Below are 14,373 nucleotides of genomic sequence, written 5' to 3' on the forward strand. Positions count from 1 at the left end.
AGTACTGACTTAAATTGAATAAGCGAAGCCATCGTGCTTTAGGGTTCAGAACCACCTGTCAGTCACAGACTCTGCAGTGGAACGAAGAGGCCCACTTGGTTCAAGTGACAGGATTTATTGACAGAACAATGTTTTTCGAGGTAACATGACCCTGAGCATCAGCCAGTTTTCCTGAACGGAGACATGGACTATGGGTCAGCGCATCAACCTCCATCTCCTAAAAAGAAATCTGCCAGCAACTTTTGTTACCATAAATGCTACTTTCTCCAGACACATTTCACATCTAGTATGGCAGGCAGGTGAATGGGTGGCTGGTTTGGGCCCCTAGTTGTTCACAGTGTGATCCTATGAATGTCTACTCAGAAGAAAGCCCTATTGACTTTGGTGGGACATACAACCAGGTAACTGTGTCTAGAGGGTTGCAGCCTTGGACCCTGAAAAGGAAATGCTAAACTGTTCTCTCTCTGTCTCTGAAGATAAACATTGCAATAAAACGTTCTAAGAGAAACTACAATTCTGTCTTAAGAAATCACTCCTATGTTAATTTGAGCTAAAGAACTATGCAGGTTTCAGATGGGCTAAAGAACTTTCAAGTGCATTTTTATGTTCTGTTACAAGAAACCAGAATAAGATGGAAGGGTTTAATGCTGAAAGTCCGGAAATTCCCAAGTCTTAAGCCTGCCCTTGGAACTCAGCCAAATATGGTATCAATCATTTCTCTACTTCTCTTTGGTAAACATCCACAATCAGAGTAATCTTAATGGTATGCACTAAAAGCACAAAATATTGCCTCCCCAAAAGAGTCAGTAGCACCTTTACACCTGAGATTTCAGAAGGAAATCTGCACTGGTGTAACATTTGGATTATTTGACAGCCCATTTTTTCTAACTCTATAGAACAAGGTATGCGACCGAAGTCTTCACATTCATTCTTGGGTATTTCTGAACTAACACAAATTACTGCCATTTCAGAGACACCGTCCAGTACTGCATGCCACACTCCAAATACCTTGCACGCTTGCCTTGACACACACATTGAAGTCCCCATTTTTATTTCTATGCCTCTCCAAATTAACAAATGTTTTGAAGTGATATAATTGTCATAATTGCCAAATGATTTATTATACAGAGTAGAACACTTCAATGGTGGCCGCATTCAAAAACTTTCCAACCTGGCATGCACATTCTAGCGCATGTGAACACACAGCAGTCATTCAAAATGGTTTTTAGATACTGCATAGAGTTGTCATATTCATTGTAGAGAACGATCCCATGAAAACCTCACAGCTTTCTCTATGATGCATTTTAACCACAGCTTTTTTTTCAGAGTGAACGTGGCAGAACACAGTTCCAGGTGGGTGCCATTGCCATTCTAAGAGAAAGAAGGAGGCGTTCATGGTGAGTTCCAGCACCTCTTTTTTGATAAAAATAGTACTGATTTTAACCAAATCCATCCTATCCAAGGCAGGGGTGCCAACTTGAATGAAATATTTGGCGGGGGGGGGGAGCTAAGCCTCACACCACATAACTGATCACAAAACACGATACATGCCCACCATCTGAATGGCAGTGCCCATCAACTTTTGGGGGGTGGCCCCCTCAATTATTTTATTGGAGGGGTGTGCAAAGGCACCTTGGTCTCTAGGAGTTGGCTCCTATGATCCATGGGCACTTCTAATTTGCGATTTACTACTGCTTTCAAAACCTGTGAAATTTGTATTATATTTAAAAGTGATGGGGGGGGAGAGGGGAAACCCTCTTAACGTCCTTTGGATTTGAAGAACAGGAGTGCAAAAGGATTTGGCCTTCAAGCATTTCACATGGGCAAACAGCCGTGTACAGCCAAAACAATCTTACGCAAGAAGACTGACGCCTTTTTTTGCTGCACAGGGATGAAGGGATATTAAGAACAAAACCTGGGAGCAAGTTTTTAGTGAACTCAAAGGGACTTACTTCTGAGTAAACATGCACAGGGCGGTGCTGTTAAATTGTCCCATTTCCTTTAAGCTACTTACACAGCTTGCTTTTCCAACACTGATGTGACTCTGATGCAAGAACATGACAGAGTAGTACGACAGAGAGCTTTTGAAAAGAACAAAACTAGCTTTGAGAGCATTCAACCTGAACACTAGAAGGTTGGGAAAGAAACGCCGAGATGTGCCTAATGGGCCACCTGAATGCCGTCCTGGGAAGTGAGGCAAGTCACAGAAAAGCAACACTCCAAACACTCAGCAACCTCTCTCTTGGGGTGAAAGAGCACAGAAGCACTGCACAACAGGCACTCATGCGTTAGGCACAGAAAGGCAAGCATGGAAGAAATACAACTCACAGCACACTAATTTCCACCACCACCCTTTAAAGAAGCAGAGCCCCCCTTCTAGCACCAGCTAAAATCCACTGCTTGATTATGAAACCTGCAGTCAATAATGTGTGCCATTTTCCCTACTGGTCCAGAACTGTTATCACCAGCCATTTGCCTCCAGTAAACAAACAGGTCAAGGCTAGCAGAGGCTTATCAATGGGGATCTGCTAGTGTTCTTTACCTAATTGTCGAGTCCAATAAATTCTGCCCCTCAGTCTACTTAGACATGCCAAGGGCACTTGAAAACTAAGGCAGAGGGAGAAAGGGGCAGTCTTGAGTTTCAAAGGGCTTAGTGAAGCCGGGGACAGGGATGGGCCCTTACATGTTAAATGCCTAACATGATGCTAGCACCTTGAGATACAAAGATTGCCCAGTTAAGCCTCTCTCTGTGTGTGCGTCACTAGTACTTGAGCCTATGGAAAAGATACCAGTACTAATACGTATTTCAGGCTTTTGTCGTCAGAGCTCTGCCCTTCACTCAAGGAAATTGGAAAGACAGAGAAATGATAGAATGCAAGCAACAAAAAGCACTTACCTGGGCTGTTTTACCCTGCAAGACACAGGCAAAAAGCAGCTTAAATCAAACAAAACTAAAATAAGGCTCGTAGCAAGGCAATTCTGAACAAGAACGTTGCTACTTCTGTAAAACGAGACGACAGAAGGCACAAGCCTGCCTGGACCTGGGCTTTCTACCCAGGCACCGCTTAGGCCAGTTGTGATGGCACAGTGGCAAGAGAGAGATGTTCTGTATGTGCTCAAAAGTGCTGTCTTCTGTAATAATAAGCTAAGGAATAACAGGAGACTTGGTTCCTGGACTGAAAATCCATTCCAGAGCAAGGTTACATAGCTGTTGTCTCATTAAGTAGCAAGGCAAGAATTGTCCTTAATGAGAGGCATCTCCATTCACTAACATGCATCAGGAGGTAATGATACCCACATGCATGATGGAGGGGACAATCGCTGCACCTTGACAAGGGTGTAATGATTCCTTGGCAGTGCTAGGGAAAAAGGGTCAGAATGGAGCATGATAGGAGGGATTTAAGCTAACTGCCCCTTGGCTTTGTAGCATCAGTTCCAAAATGGAAAACTGGGAGGATGGAATCAGAGCTTCTGATCCCCACAGCCCAGAAATGTGGATCCTTTGCACAACATCTTGTCCTTACAGTTGGGCCACCAGCATGAATGTCTTTCCAAATGGAGAGCATGTGGTGCAGCACAACCCATAAGCTCCCAAGCTCAATTCCTCTCTCGAATGGATGGTCAGCAAAGAGCTTGGCTCAAGAGCTGGGAGAGAAGCCGCAAGGACTTGCTAGGCGAAACGGAGCAATGCCTCAACTCTGTACCAAGCAGCTCCTTGTGGGTTGCATCCAGTTGGTGTCCCCTCCACTGATAGAAGGCTCCTTCCCCCTGCGAGCCCCTCAAGCTGGGCAACAGTTTGGGAGGTGGAAATTGCTGGGGATGGCGTTGATCCCTCTGACGCTGGCAGGAGACTCTGGGGTGTCCCAGGACAAGGGGAAGAAGAGAATTGCCCAGGGACAATTCATATACTTCTGTTTGCGCATTATGGCATCCAACCAGGAGCACGAACAGTTGCAATTGCAGACAAATTCTGTCTACAAAGTACTCTCTCTGTGTTGTCAGGAGAAGCGAGGAAGGCAGGGAGAGATGCCACTGTTTAGGCTTTCACCGGTGATAACCAATTCTGACATCTCTCCTGCCACAATGACAACAGAGGCCCTGCACATTGACCCAGGAAAAAGAAGCTCTGAGCAGAGAAGGACTCTCTGTCCTAACCACTCAGCCGTGCAGGGATGGCGATGGGCAGAGACAGAGCTGGGCGTCTGTCAGCAGAAATATCGACATGCATATTCAGAGAAGGGTGCAGAACGAGAGGTGATAACTGGGCTGGGATTATTTCGACTGACTTGCTGAACAAGGAAATGAGAGGTGGGCGGACAGAAAGACTGTAGGGCTATATCTTTTGTACATGGGTCTGATATGTTAGGGGGCTGGTTGTGATTGAATGGTGGTGAAAGAATGGTCTTCTGCACATACTTGAAGATATTGCCTTCTGCAATATGTGGAAGTGTAAAGGGCAGGGCAAGCTGATTACAAAGACAAGGATCGAGGAAGGCACGAACTGCTGGGGTGAGCTGCATTTTTTTAAGTGGCAAACTCTAAGTTGATCAGATTTATCCATTCTCTGAATGTCAGTCCTTATGCAGCCAAAACAACCCCATCTATGCACAAAAAAGGACCTAACATCAGGTCTGGGTGAACCCCAAAAGTCTGCAAATGTACAAAAAAAAAGGGAAAAACTTAAGTGGGGAAGTGAATCTCAAAAAACAGCCCAATGAAAACTAAACACGCTCAGTGGCCATGGAATGGGGGAGAGGAGGGAAAGGAACTAGGGGAGAAGAGGGAGGGGAATGGCATGGCCAGCATCGTTCCACACTGCAACACTTTGCTGCGGATGCTATCTGCATATACCGTGAGCGATCTCAATTTCTCCAAGCGCCGGAACACTTGCTCAAGAGGGAGACATCAGTGGGCTTGGGGAAAGGTTTGCAGAATGACAAAATATTTGGTGGGGGGGGGGAGAACCCTTGCTAGGGAAATCCCCAAACATGATTATGCATGCTTAGTCAGCTGGAATGCTGACTCTGACTATGTGGAGGGGGTGGGTAGACAGAAAACTGGGGGCAGTGAGGGTGGAGTGGAGTGCCCTGAGAGAGCGTGCGACTAGAAAGGCTCACTCCACACTGCAACATTTGGTGCAAGCTCCAGTAGTCGATATAACATGACACTTGGTTTCAATATTTATGGAACTTTCCCAACATACGGAACGTTGAAATCAGGTACACACAAAGCTCTAGGTAAACTCTGATTATTAGAGAAAAATGAGTGGGTGGGAGGGACATGTTTGGTGCCTAAAATGCACCCCCCCCCCACCTCTAACTTAGAGGCAAGATTGCTACCCAACTATCAGCACCCCGTACCTCTAAGTACAGATACTGCAGGGTGTGTGGCAAACAAGTAACACAGACAAGAAATAAGTCACTATTTGGAGCTCTAAATTTGGGAAGGGAGAAATTATCCTGCATTGGTTTTTTCCAGTCCACACCAGCTGAACGTCAATCCAAGTAACATCTCCCAGAACAGCAAATCCTTTTCAGCGTTTCCAGAAAAGCACAATACAATTTGGTGCTTCTCTTGCACTCCTAACACCGAGCGAAAGAGGTATACTTTTAAAAATGATTTAAATTTAGACCATGACGGAAGCTTCAAGACGGAAACAAATGCAGAGGAATTTGGGAGACCTGACTTAACGAAACTAAATTTAGAGAGAATCCGTTTTTGGGGTAGTTCTTCCACATCCTCCCTCCCTCGACTCCAAAGCAAGTGTTCCTTTGCCATCCTCCTTGCCTTCCCCCCTGTATTCCACCCACTCTAATTCTCTGCTTTTTAACAGACAGAAACCTTCTTTTTTTTTTTACAAAAAAAAAATTACTTCTCCAAACCAACTCTCTTCCCCAGTCCACGTCCCTCAATATCACTGATGTGGTGCAGCCGTTGTTGTTTTAGACACCTCTTGTCCATTCCTCCAGCTTATACCTGGGGGGAGCCCCTGGCCCCACCTCAGTCCGTGTCCCTCATCTGCAGTGGGGACAGGGCATTCCTGGCTCTTCCCTGCTTTTCCTTTTCCACCCACTCTCACCTTTATAAAAACACAATGTTAAGTCTCCCGGAAAGTGCTTGCCGCACATTTAAGTGTTTATCTTCCTGCACTTATAAGCTCATTTTAGAAACAGCTGAAAGCAATTTATTTCTGCCTGTTTTCAGGCTTCTGCATTAGCCCTTCTGGGAGAGAACGATAACATCCCAAAGGCTTAAGTCGGTGCAAATGACAACACTGGCTGCCGCACCAATAGTTGCTAAATCACCATTTGAGTCAACCATCATCTGCAGCTGGGAGATCGGAGCTGTCAAGGGTCAAATCCTGTCAGTTAAGAAAAACTGTCTATATACTGTATATACATATTATACTAAAGGAGCAAGTGGCAATAGAAAACAATGCATGGAAGACTCAAATGGTGAAGGCGATAATGAAATAATACAAAGTGAGAATTCTATTATTGAACAGTTACTGCATTTGTATAAGGTAATGGCCCATATAACTTTCTAAATCCCTGTAAAGTGCTGTGGCATCATCTTAACTTGGAAAGCATATTTTGCTTAAACTTGGAAGGCTATCTGATTCTACTCTCCACTCTCAGGCACAGAATAGGACCTCAGCTCTGAACCAATTGATAACTTATATCAACCGCAGTTCCATGAAGGTCTCAGATTGCCTTAAAGCAGAGATGGGGAAACTTGTTCCCTTCAGACGCTGTTGGACTCCAATTCCCATCAGCCCCAGCCAGCATGGCCAATGGTCAGAGATCATGGGAATTCTGCAACAGCTGGAGGGCCAGAAATTCCCTGCCCCTCTCAGGATTAATTTCTCCTTCTTTACTGCTTACCCCACAGGAGCAGAATGCCAGCATTATGGCTGTGACAAGGGACAACTGTATGGGGAGACTGCTCAGCAGAGTAGTCAGAATTAATTGATTGACTACCAAAAATGATCTTGCCCGAATAAACCCAGAAAGCCATTGGAAAGCTACAGGAGCACACTTGTCCCATGTTTGGTTCAGGCAGATTAAATGCTGTGCCCTAAATTAGTGCTTACATGATTGCTGAATTGAATGATTGCTGATATGAATTTGGCTGCACAGTGGTTGCAAAGCTCCTACTGGACAGCGCCTGTGACGGGAACTGCACTGGGTGGGGGCACGGATTCATCTCCCCATATGGCTATGTTCTGGGACCGACAAAGGTGGGCAACTGAGAAAACACAACAGCGAGGCATGAAGCAGATAAGGAGAAACTGCAGAAACAGACTCTGCAAGGGGGAAATGGCACAGGAATGGAAATTTGGAGGCAGGGAGGAAAAACTATACCCATAGTAGTTTGTGCCTTGAGAAGCTTTCCACCCAATATTGCAAATTTTCAGTTTCCTTAGCCAGTGTGCACAGCCCAAAGAGAGGTGGCGGAGGAGGGGACACTGTTATGGCCACCCCTCTCTGCCACCAGCAACAAGGCTTTATCCCTCAATCTAACAGAATGCACACTGGAAGTCGCTCTGCTTGCTCTAGGAGGCATAATAGTGCCAAAGGAAAACCATGATTAGCTGGGCAGGATCACCAAGCAATCTTTTGGACCAGTGCCACGATGTGCTGCCTCTCACCTCGTTGATGCGGATCTGCTGGAGCTCTTGTTCAGCTGCAGTCAGAGGAGCCGGAGCAGAGTAGGACGACACGTGCTTCTGGTAACCGCTGAGCGAGATGTCTTCCTGTAGTCAGACAGAGGTGGTGATGTAGCAGCCACAGATATGGTTCAAAGTACAACAGAGATGAACGGGGGCACATTTTCTTATGGGCTACATAGGTCAATGGCTGTGAACCTTACACACAAAGGCAACTCCAGTTAATGTTATCAGCTGGCTTTGGTGTGCAGGGCCAGGAATAGCAACTCACTGTTAGCATCAATGCTCTTAACAAGCTCTCGTTTAAAACTGCAGCATAGCACACATTGCTAAAAGGGGGCACCACCTATTTCCAACATGGTAAAAGAGCACTTAACGCTTTAACTTATGGGTAGGCAAACTAAGGCCTGGGGGCCAGATGCGGCCCAATCGCCTTCTCAATCCGGCCCGAAGAGGGTCCGGAAATCAGCTTGTTTTTACATGAGTAGAATGTGTGCTTTTATTTAAAATGCATCTCTGGGTTATTTGTGGGGCATAGGAATTCGTTCACCCCCCCCATATAGTCTGCCCCCCCCCACAAGGTCTGAGGGACAGTGGACCGGGCCCCTGCTGAAAAAATTTGCTGACCCCTGCTAACTGATCAAAGGTGGTCTCTTCCAACTCTATGATTCTATGATTCTAAAGGAACAGTAGTGGCTGGCAGGTGGTGAAGGCAGGATCGTGTTGCTTACCTGGCTTCCCAAATCTGTGCATGATGTCTGGTTACTGAGAGAAGAGGGGCAAGGAAGCAGATAGCTCAGCACAGTGCGGCTGCAGCAGTGGAATCGACCCAATGCTCCGGCCACTGCCCCTACACAGAGCTCTCCACTTCTCAATAACTGGCAGCGCCATGAGCCACTGAGAAGTCAGGTAAACAATGTCGCCCTGCCCTGACAGCTGCTACTGGAAAGGAGTTCTTTGGTCAGTTTCTCTATGATCCAGAAACAAGGGCAAGGAATGCATTTGTATGTAATGCTAGACCATGCTGTGGTGCAACAAGACTGAGCCTGTGCAAGTCACGGGCACATGTGTTCTCCCCCCAAAGCATCCATGAGAAAAAGTGAAGAAACATCTGTTCTTCATTAACCAGGGCAAGCAGAGTCTGAACTGTAAATGGTGGTTCAACTTAACTATGGCTTTCTAAGCCAGCTTAATAAACCATGGTTCATCAAGCTGGTTTTATTTGGAGTAAACCACAGTTAAAATCAACCTACTGTTTGTCCAGGTTCAGACCTAATGCTAGGCTGTGCTTAGAGAAAAATGGAAGCAAAAGCTTTCCAATTCTTCCCTATGGCAAACTGCAGAGACTCCTCCACCCAAAGAAGATTGCAGGTGTTGGCAACAAGCCCATACAAGTTTGACTCTGTTGCTGGAGGCATGGGGACCAGCCAATGCTCAAAATGGTTAACAGCATAGAATCACAATGTTTTCAATGTAAAAGGCATAGCTTAAAAGAATAAATATGCCACCACTGAGAGGAACTTGTCCAATGTTAGCTGGTCAAGTACACTGGGCTTAGTATTAGATTTCCTGTCAAATGACAGGCATGTCTTGAGGATTTCACAGTTATACAGAACTACTGAAGGTTGCAGACAAACAGAAACGCAAGATTCATCCCACACTATATAGTGTGATCTCATTTCATGAGCAATGCTGCCACCTTATGGTGCTTTCCTAGAAAGCCAGAGTGCCAGGAAAACCATGGCTAGCAAACCAGGGTTTGCTATTGCATTGTGTGTAGAATCATGGACTACCCAAGTTTCATATCAGTACACCCACCCAAAAGGGAGTGCTCAAACTTGATGTTAAGTCTATGTGCCTCCTTTCCTTTCTGTCTTTCATCCATCTATCCATCCATCCACCTAGGAGTACGGCTCTAATTATGGAGAGGAAGGGTAGACAAGACAGGGCCTTAATGAAGACCACACAGCCCAAACTTCGACCCTCACCAAGTGTGGATCCAAAAGGATTAATAATAATAATAATAATAATAATAATAATCACAAATTAAATAAATCTGTGGTGGGAGGAAATGGGAAACACTGAAGATCTCTCTTAAGAACTTAAGAAACCTGTTGTATCAGGCCAAAGGTCCATCATACTGTTCACACAGTAGCCACCTTGATGCCCATGGAAAGCCCAAAAGCAGGACATGAGAGCAACAGCGCTCTCCCTACCTCTGCCAGAGGCATACTGCCTCTAACAGTGGAGGTCAAACACAGCCATCATGGCTAGTAGCCACTGATAGCTTTATCTTCCAGTTTCCCAGAAAGCTTTTATTACTACTGTTAACACACTTGATTTTCTTCTGCCTTAAAGAACTGAAAACTACTCAAAGGGGGTGTGGGGGAGGGGGTTAAATTGACCCAGAAAAATGCCTGCTTTCTAGATGTAAGGTTCTGAGCAACACGGTACAAGACAACAATGGCTAAGGCTCTTCCTGACGGCTCTGCTGCATATTGCCGTACCTTAACTGTTCCAAAGAGCTCGTCCTTCACATGCCCTCCTCCAAACTCTTTCTTCACTGTTGCTCTGGTTGCTGCATAGAGCATCTTCAGTCTTACCTGGTCATACAGAGAGAAACATCATTGGCAAGGACAAGTCATTCCATAAGTATGAAAACGAAGAAGAAGAAGAAGAAGAAGAAGAAGAAGAAGAAGAAGAAGAAGAAGAAGAAGAAGAAGAAGCAGCAGCAGCAGCAGCAGCTGCCTATCAGACTGGGTTGCCCCAACCACTCTGGGTGGCTCCCAACACAATATTAAAAACACAATAAAACACCGGCCATTAAAAACTTCCCTAAACAGGGCTGCCTTCAGATGTCTTCTAAAAGTCATATAGTGAATTATCTGTCTGACATCTGATGGGACGGTGTTCAACAGGGCAGGCACCACTACCGAAAAGGCCCTCTGCCTGGTTCCCTGTAACTTCACTTCTCACAGTGAGGGAACCGCCAGAAGGCCCTCGGAAATGGATGTTGCTGTCCAGGCTGAACGATGAGGGTGGAGGTGCTCTTTTAGGTATCCAGAGCCAAGGCTGTTTAGGGCTTTAAAGGTCAGCACCAACACTTTGAATTGTACTTGGAAATGTACTGGGAGACAGTGAAGATCCTTTAGGATTGGTGTTATATGGTCCCGGCTGCTGCTCCCAGTCACCAGTCTAGCTGCCGCATTCTGGATGAGTTGTAGTTTCCAAGTCACCTTCAAAGGTAGCCCCACATAGAGCGCAATGCAGTAGTCTCCCAATTACAATGGTCATGGAATGCTGTAACTGCAGGGTTTTACATTTGTGTGTTCTGAGCACATTCTTTATTAAGGAGTATGTCCCCTTGCTAATATTTTTAGATAGCCATCTTTAAACTACTGTTCCAAAATACATTCAGATAGACTAGAAAGTCAACCATGTGAGGGCTTGCAAGTATAAAATCTATAGAGCTGCCAATATAAGCAATTACACAGAGTCAATTGAACTGGCAGCTATTCCCCAGGAGGTATTATGGATGATCTTATCACAGAGTTCAACATCAGGACTTGGGGGATGGTTAGCAACTATTGTTCCTATTACTGTAACCTTTTTACCTTAACTGCCTTCACAGCTAGCAGGGTTTTATGTTTTAATAACTGGGTGAAATATTCAAGTTTACTGATACTTGGGTAAACCTCCACCCCTGGCCGAGGAAAAAAAATAACTTGACCCTCTCTCATACTGTCGGTGGCTAAATATGAATGCTGTTAGCACAGGTAAGACACAGAAATATACGTATTTCAAAATAAAAATATTTACACTCTGCCATTTGAATTAAAAATAAAAATCTTCAAAGCAGCTCAAATTTAAAATTCAAATATTTTTTTAAACTAGGAATAAGGCAAAATGCCACAAGCAGAACAGAAGAAAATTAGTAACTCATTAGTTAAATGGTGAAAAGAAAGTCAGCAGGACACACATATTGTATTCCCTCAAACTCAGTCCTGCAGACCTTCTGAAAAAAGCACCTCCTTTGCTGCCTGTCTAAATGTTAGCACAGTAAAACTTCCCAGGAAGGAGTTCCACAATTCTGGCAACATTTCTGGTGCCACTGTTAAAAAGACCTTGTTCCAGAGAGTAACCACACACTACACTGAAGAGAAGAAAAGGATCCAGATCAGAACCTCCACGGAAAATCTCAAAATACAGGCAAATACATATGGGAGCCCCAAGGATTCACAGCAACCTTGCCCAACCCGAGGCCCCCTTAGATGTTGCTGGACTCCAACTCCCATCATCCCTGACTATTGGCTATGCTGCCTGGGTCTGATGGGAACTGGAGTCCAACAACATCTGGAGGCCACAGGCTGGGGAAGGCTGATTTAGGAGTTTTATGATTTTGTATTATTAAAATATTTATCAACTTCACTTTCATAGAAAATGTAACAAGGTGGTGATTTAAACACGGGTGCCGATTTAAACATGGGTGTCGTACGTTCCCTTCAGCTTACCATAGTCAGAATTCTGGCAGTGTCAATCTCCACACAACCCTTCCATATTCTAGCCATCAAAGGTTTTAACTAATGCAAAAACCATTTTAGAGTAATGTGTGGTCTGCATTTTATTTATTTATATTACTCTTCCTTGTGTGTGTGGTGACCAGGGTCAGGACTTTATTTGTGGTGCTACTTCTTCAGCAGCTGTGAAACTCCTTCCCTCCTGAGATATGGCTGGTGCCACCATACGTACCTTGCTTTCTGCCACAGTCTAAAAACATAGCTATTCACTCCAGGCTTTTGTAGGGGAGGGAGCTTTTAGGTGGAGATCTGCAAACGGGTGTTTTTAAAAGGCTGTCTTATTTCAGCTGGCTCTGGTGTTTAAATTGTTGGCTTAAGTGTACAAACTGTTTTTACCAATTTTTATTGTAACCTGCCCTGTATTGACTTTTTGATGAAGGGTGGCATAGAAATGCATTCAATACATAAACGGGGGAGAATGTTTCCACTGATTTAGCTGATGATCCTTTAAAGAAACATGGGGTGATCTGGGAAAGAGCTAGGGAAAAAGAATGGGAGCACTTCTCACAGTAATGACAAGCCATGTTAAAACATTGCCTGTGTTGGCCTCCAGATGGCATGCTAGTCTAATAAGAGCAGAGATGATAGGAGCAAGAGTTCTGCAAGATTCTTTCAGAGTAGTTCACAACACAAATGCCTGGGAATGCAAGAATGTGTAAATGGCAGTAGATAAGTACAACCCTCCGTATTTACCCTTGTCCACAGAAATATTATATTATGAAACAATAGGATACATTAAGTCCTTAAGGTTATCATCTCTGTAGGGTTGTTGTTTTTTAATCAAGTGATGGTCCATTGGACTGTTCTGTAAAGTCTGTTTTGAATGAATTCCTAAATATGGTGAGAAAGAATCACCTCCAATTTCCACATGATATTAAACCAGGGGTAGGGAATCCCTGGCCTATGGGCTGATCGTAGCCCTCTAGGCCATGTTCCCCAAACTGCGCCCACCTGCCCATCACTGGTGATGTCAGCTGGTGGGTAGAAGGACCGTGTTCAGTCTTGCATTGGCTGCACGATCCTCTTCCCAGAAGGGAACAGGACCTACTTTTTCACCAACAACCCACTGCATAAACCAGCTACCCATGCCGGTTCAGCTCTGAGCCCTAGGAGGCTAAAGTCAAGCAGAAACAAAGCAGAGGCTTACAGGAGAGTTGTCAGGAGACCAGGAGATGAAGAGCCACTCGTAGCCCTGTGCATTCTGGGTGTCCAGGCGGTAGAGGATGTAGCATGGCTGCAGCTCATCCAGCAGCGGTAGCACAAATGAGTCGTAGTCCTTATCCCAACGTCGAGACAGTTCTTTGTAGGCTCCAAGCACCAACTGCTCTGCAAGTTGGAGGGGGCGGGGCAGAGAAAACGAAAGAAGTGTGAGCAAAAAGATGTGGCACTTAAACGCAGCATCGGTCATTTACAACCAGGGCTAAGGGAACCTTCTGCAGCCCCACAACCACATGCAGGCAACTTTCTGGAGGTTACAGGACAGTGGTGGGCAGAGCCTTTGTCTTTGTACAGTCGGCTGTATACATCTCAGCCATGCAAGCCAAAAGTTTCTACACCTGCCCACCCTGCCAAAAAAAGAGAGGAAAATTATCAAGGATGCATTCTAGCCAGGCAAAAGCACCTGAGGAGGGTGTGATGAAGAGATTCCCAAGAGCTGGAGAGAGGCTAGGAGGTCTAGGGGGCTGCAGTTGGGCCACCCAGACCTTTTCTAAATCAAGGGTGAGGAACTTGCCACCTTCTCCCGCCAACCCAGATACTTTGGTAAGGCCCACACACGCTTGGTTCATCATCATCATCATCACCACTACCTTAATTTGTTGAAACCATGCTCAAGGCAGCTTACAACATGACAAGATTTACATATTTACAAACATAACAGAAGTCATAAACAATAAATAAAACGCATCAAAAAGTACACAACTTAATGGAAACAATTTCCACATAAATCATAAGATCTGAAACTAAAGATACAACAACATCAATAACAGCAACAGCTGTCTTAACTCCCTGTAAACAATACTCCAGCCCAAGAATCTGTTTAACAGCCTCAGCTTTTGTAGCTGGAGTCAGTCAGCACTCCACTCTCCCAGGCCAGATGGGAAAGGAACAGTAAGGCAGGGTGCAGGT

At 45.1% G+C, this 14,373-nt stretch overlaps 1 protein-coding gene across 2 annotated transcripts in view; it reads right to left on the bottom strand.

Annotated features, from left to right (window-relative positions):
- Positions 1 to 14,373, bottom strand: part of TWF2 (twinfilin actin binding protein 2) — a 56,396-nt gene that overhangs the window by 9,107 nt on the left and 32,916 nt on the right. The window contains exons 3-6 of one of the 2 annotated variants that reach the window (XM_083429523.1): positions 13,394 to 13,572; positions 10,177 to 10,272; positions 7,652 to 7,756; positions 2,897 to 2,911 (exon numbers count right to left, since the gene is read on the bottom strand). In XM_083429523.1, the coding sequence (XP_083285649.1) occupies positions 2,897 to 2,911; positions 7,652 to 7,756; positions 10,177 to 10,272; positions 13,394 to 13,572 (395 nt within the window). The remainder of the gene's footprint in view (positions 1 to 2,896; positions 2,912 to 7,651; positions 7,757 to 10,176; positions 10,273 to 13,393; positions 13,573 to 14,373) is intronic. The other variant, XM_083429524.1, reaches the window with a different exon arrangement.

The sequence above is a fragment of the Podarcis tiliguerta genome, assembly GCF_965153285.1.
Source record: "Podarcis tiliguerta genome assembly, chromosome: 2".
Taxonomy (NCBI): Eukaryota; Metazoa; Chordata; class Lepidosauria; order Squamata; family Lacertidae; genus Podarcis; species Podarcis tiliguerta.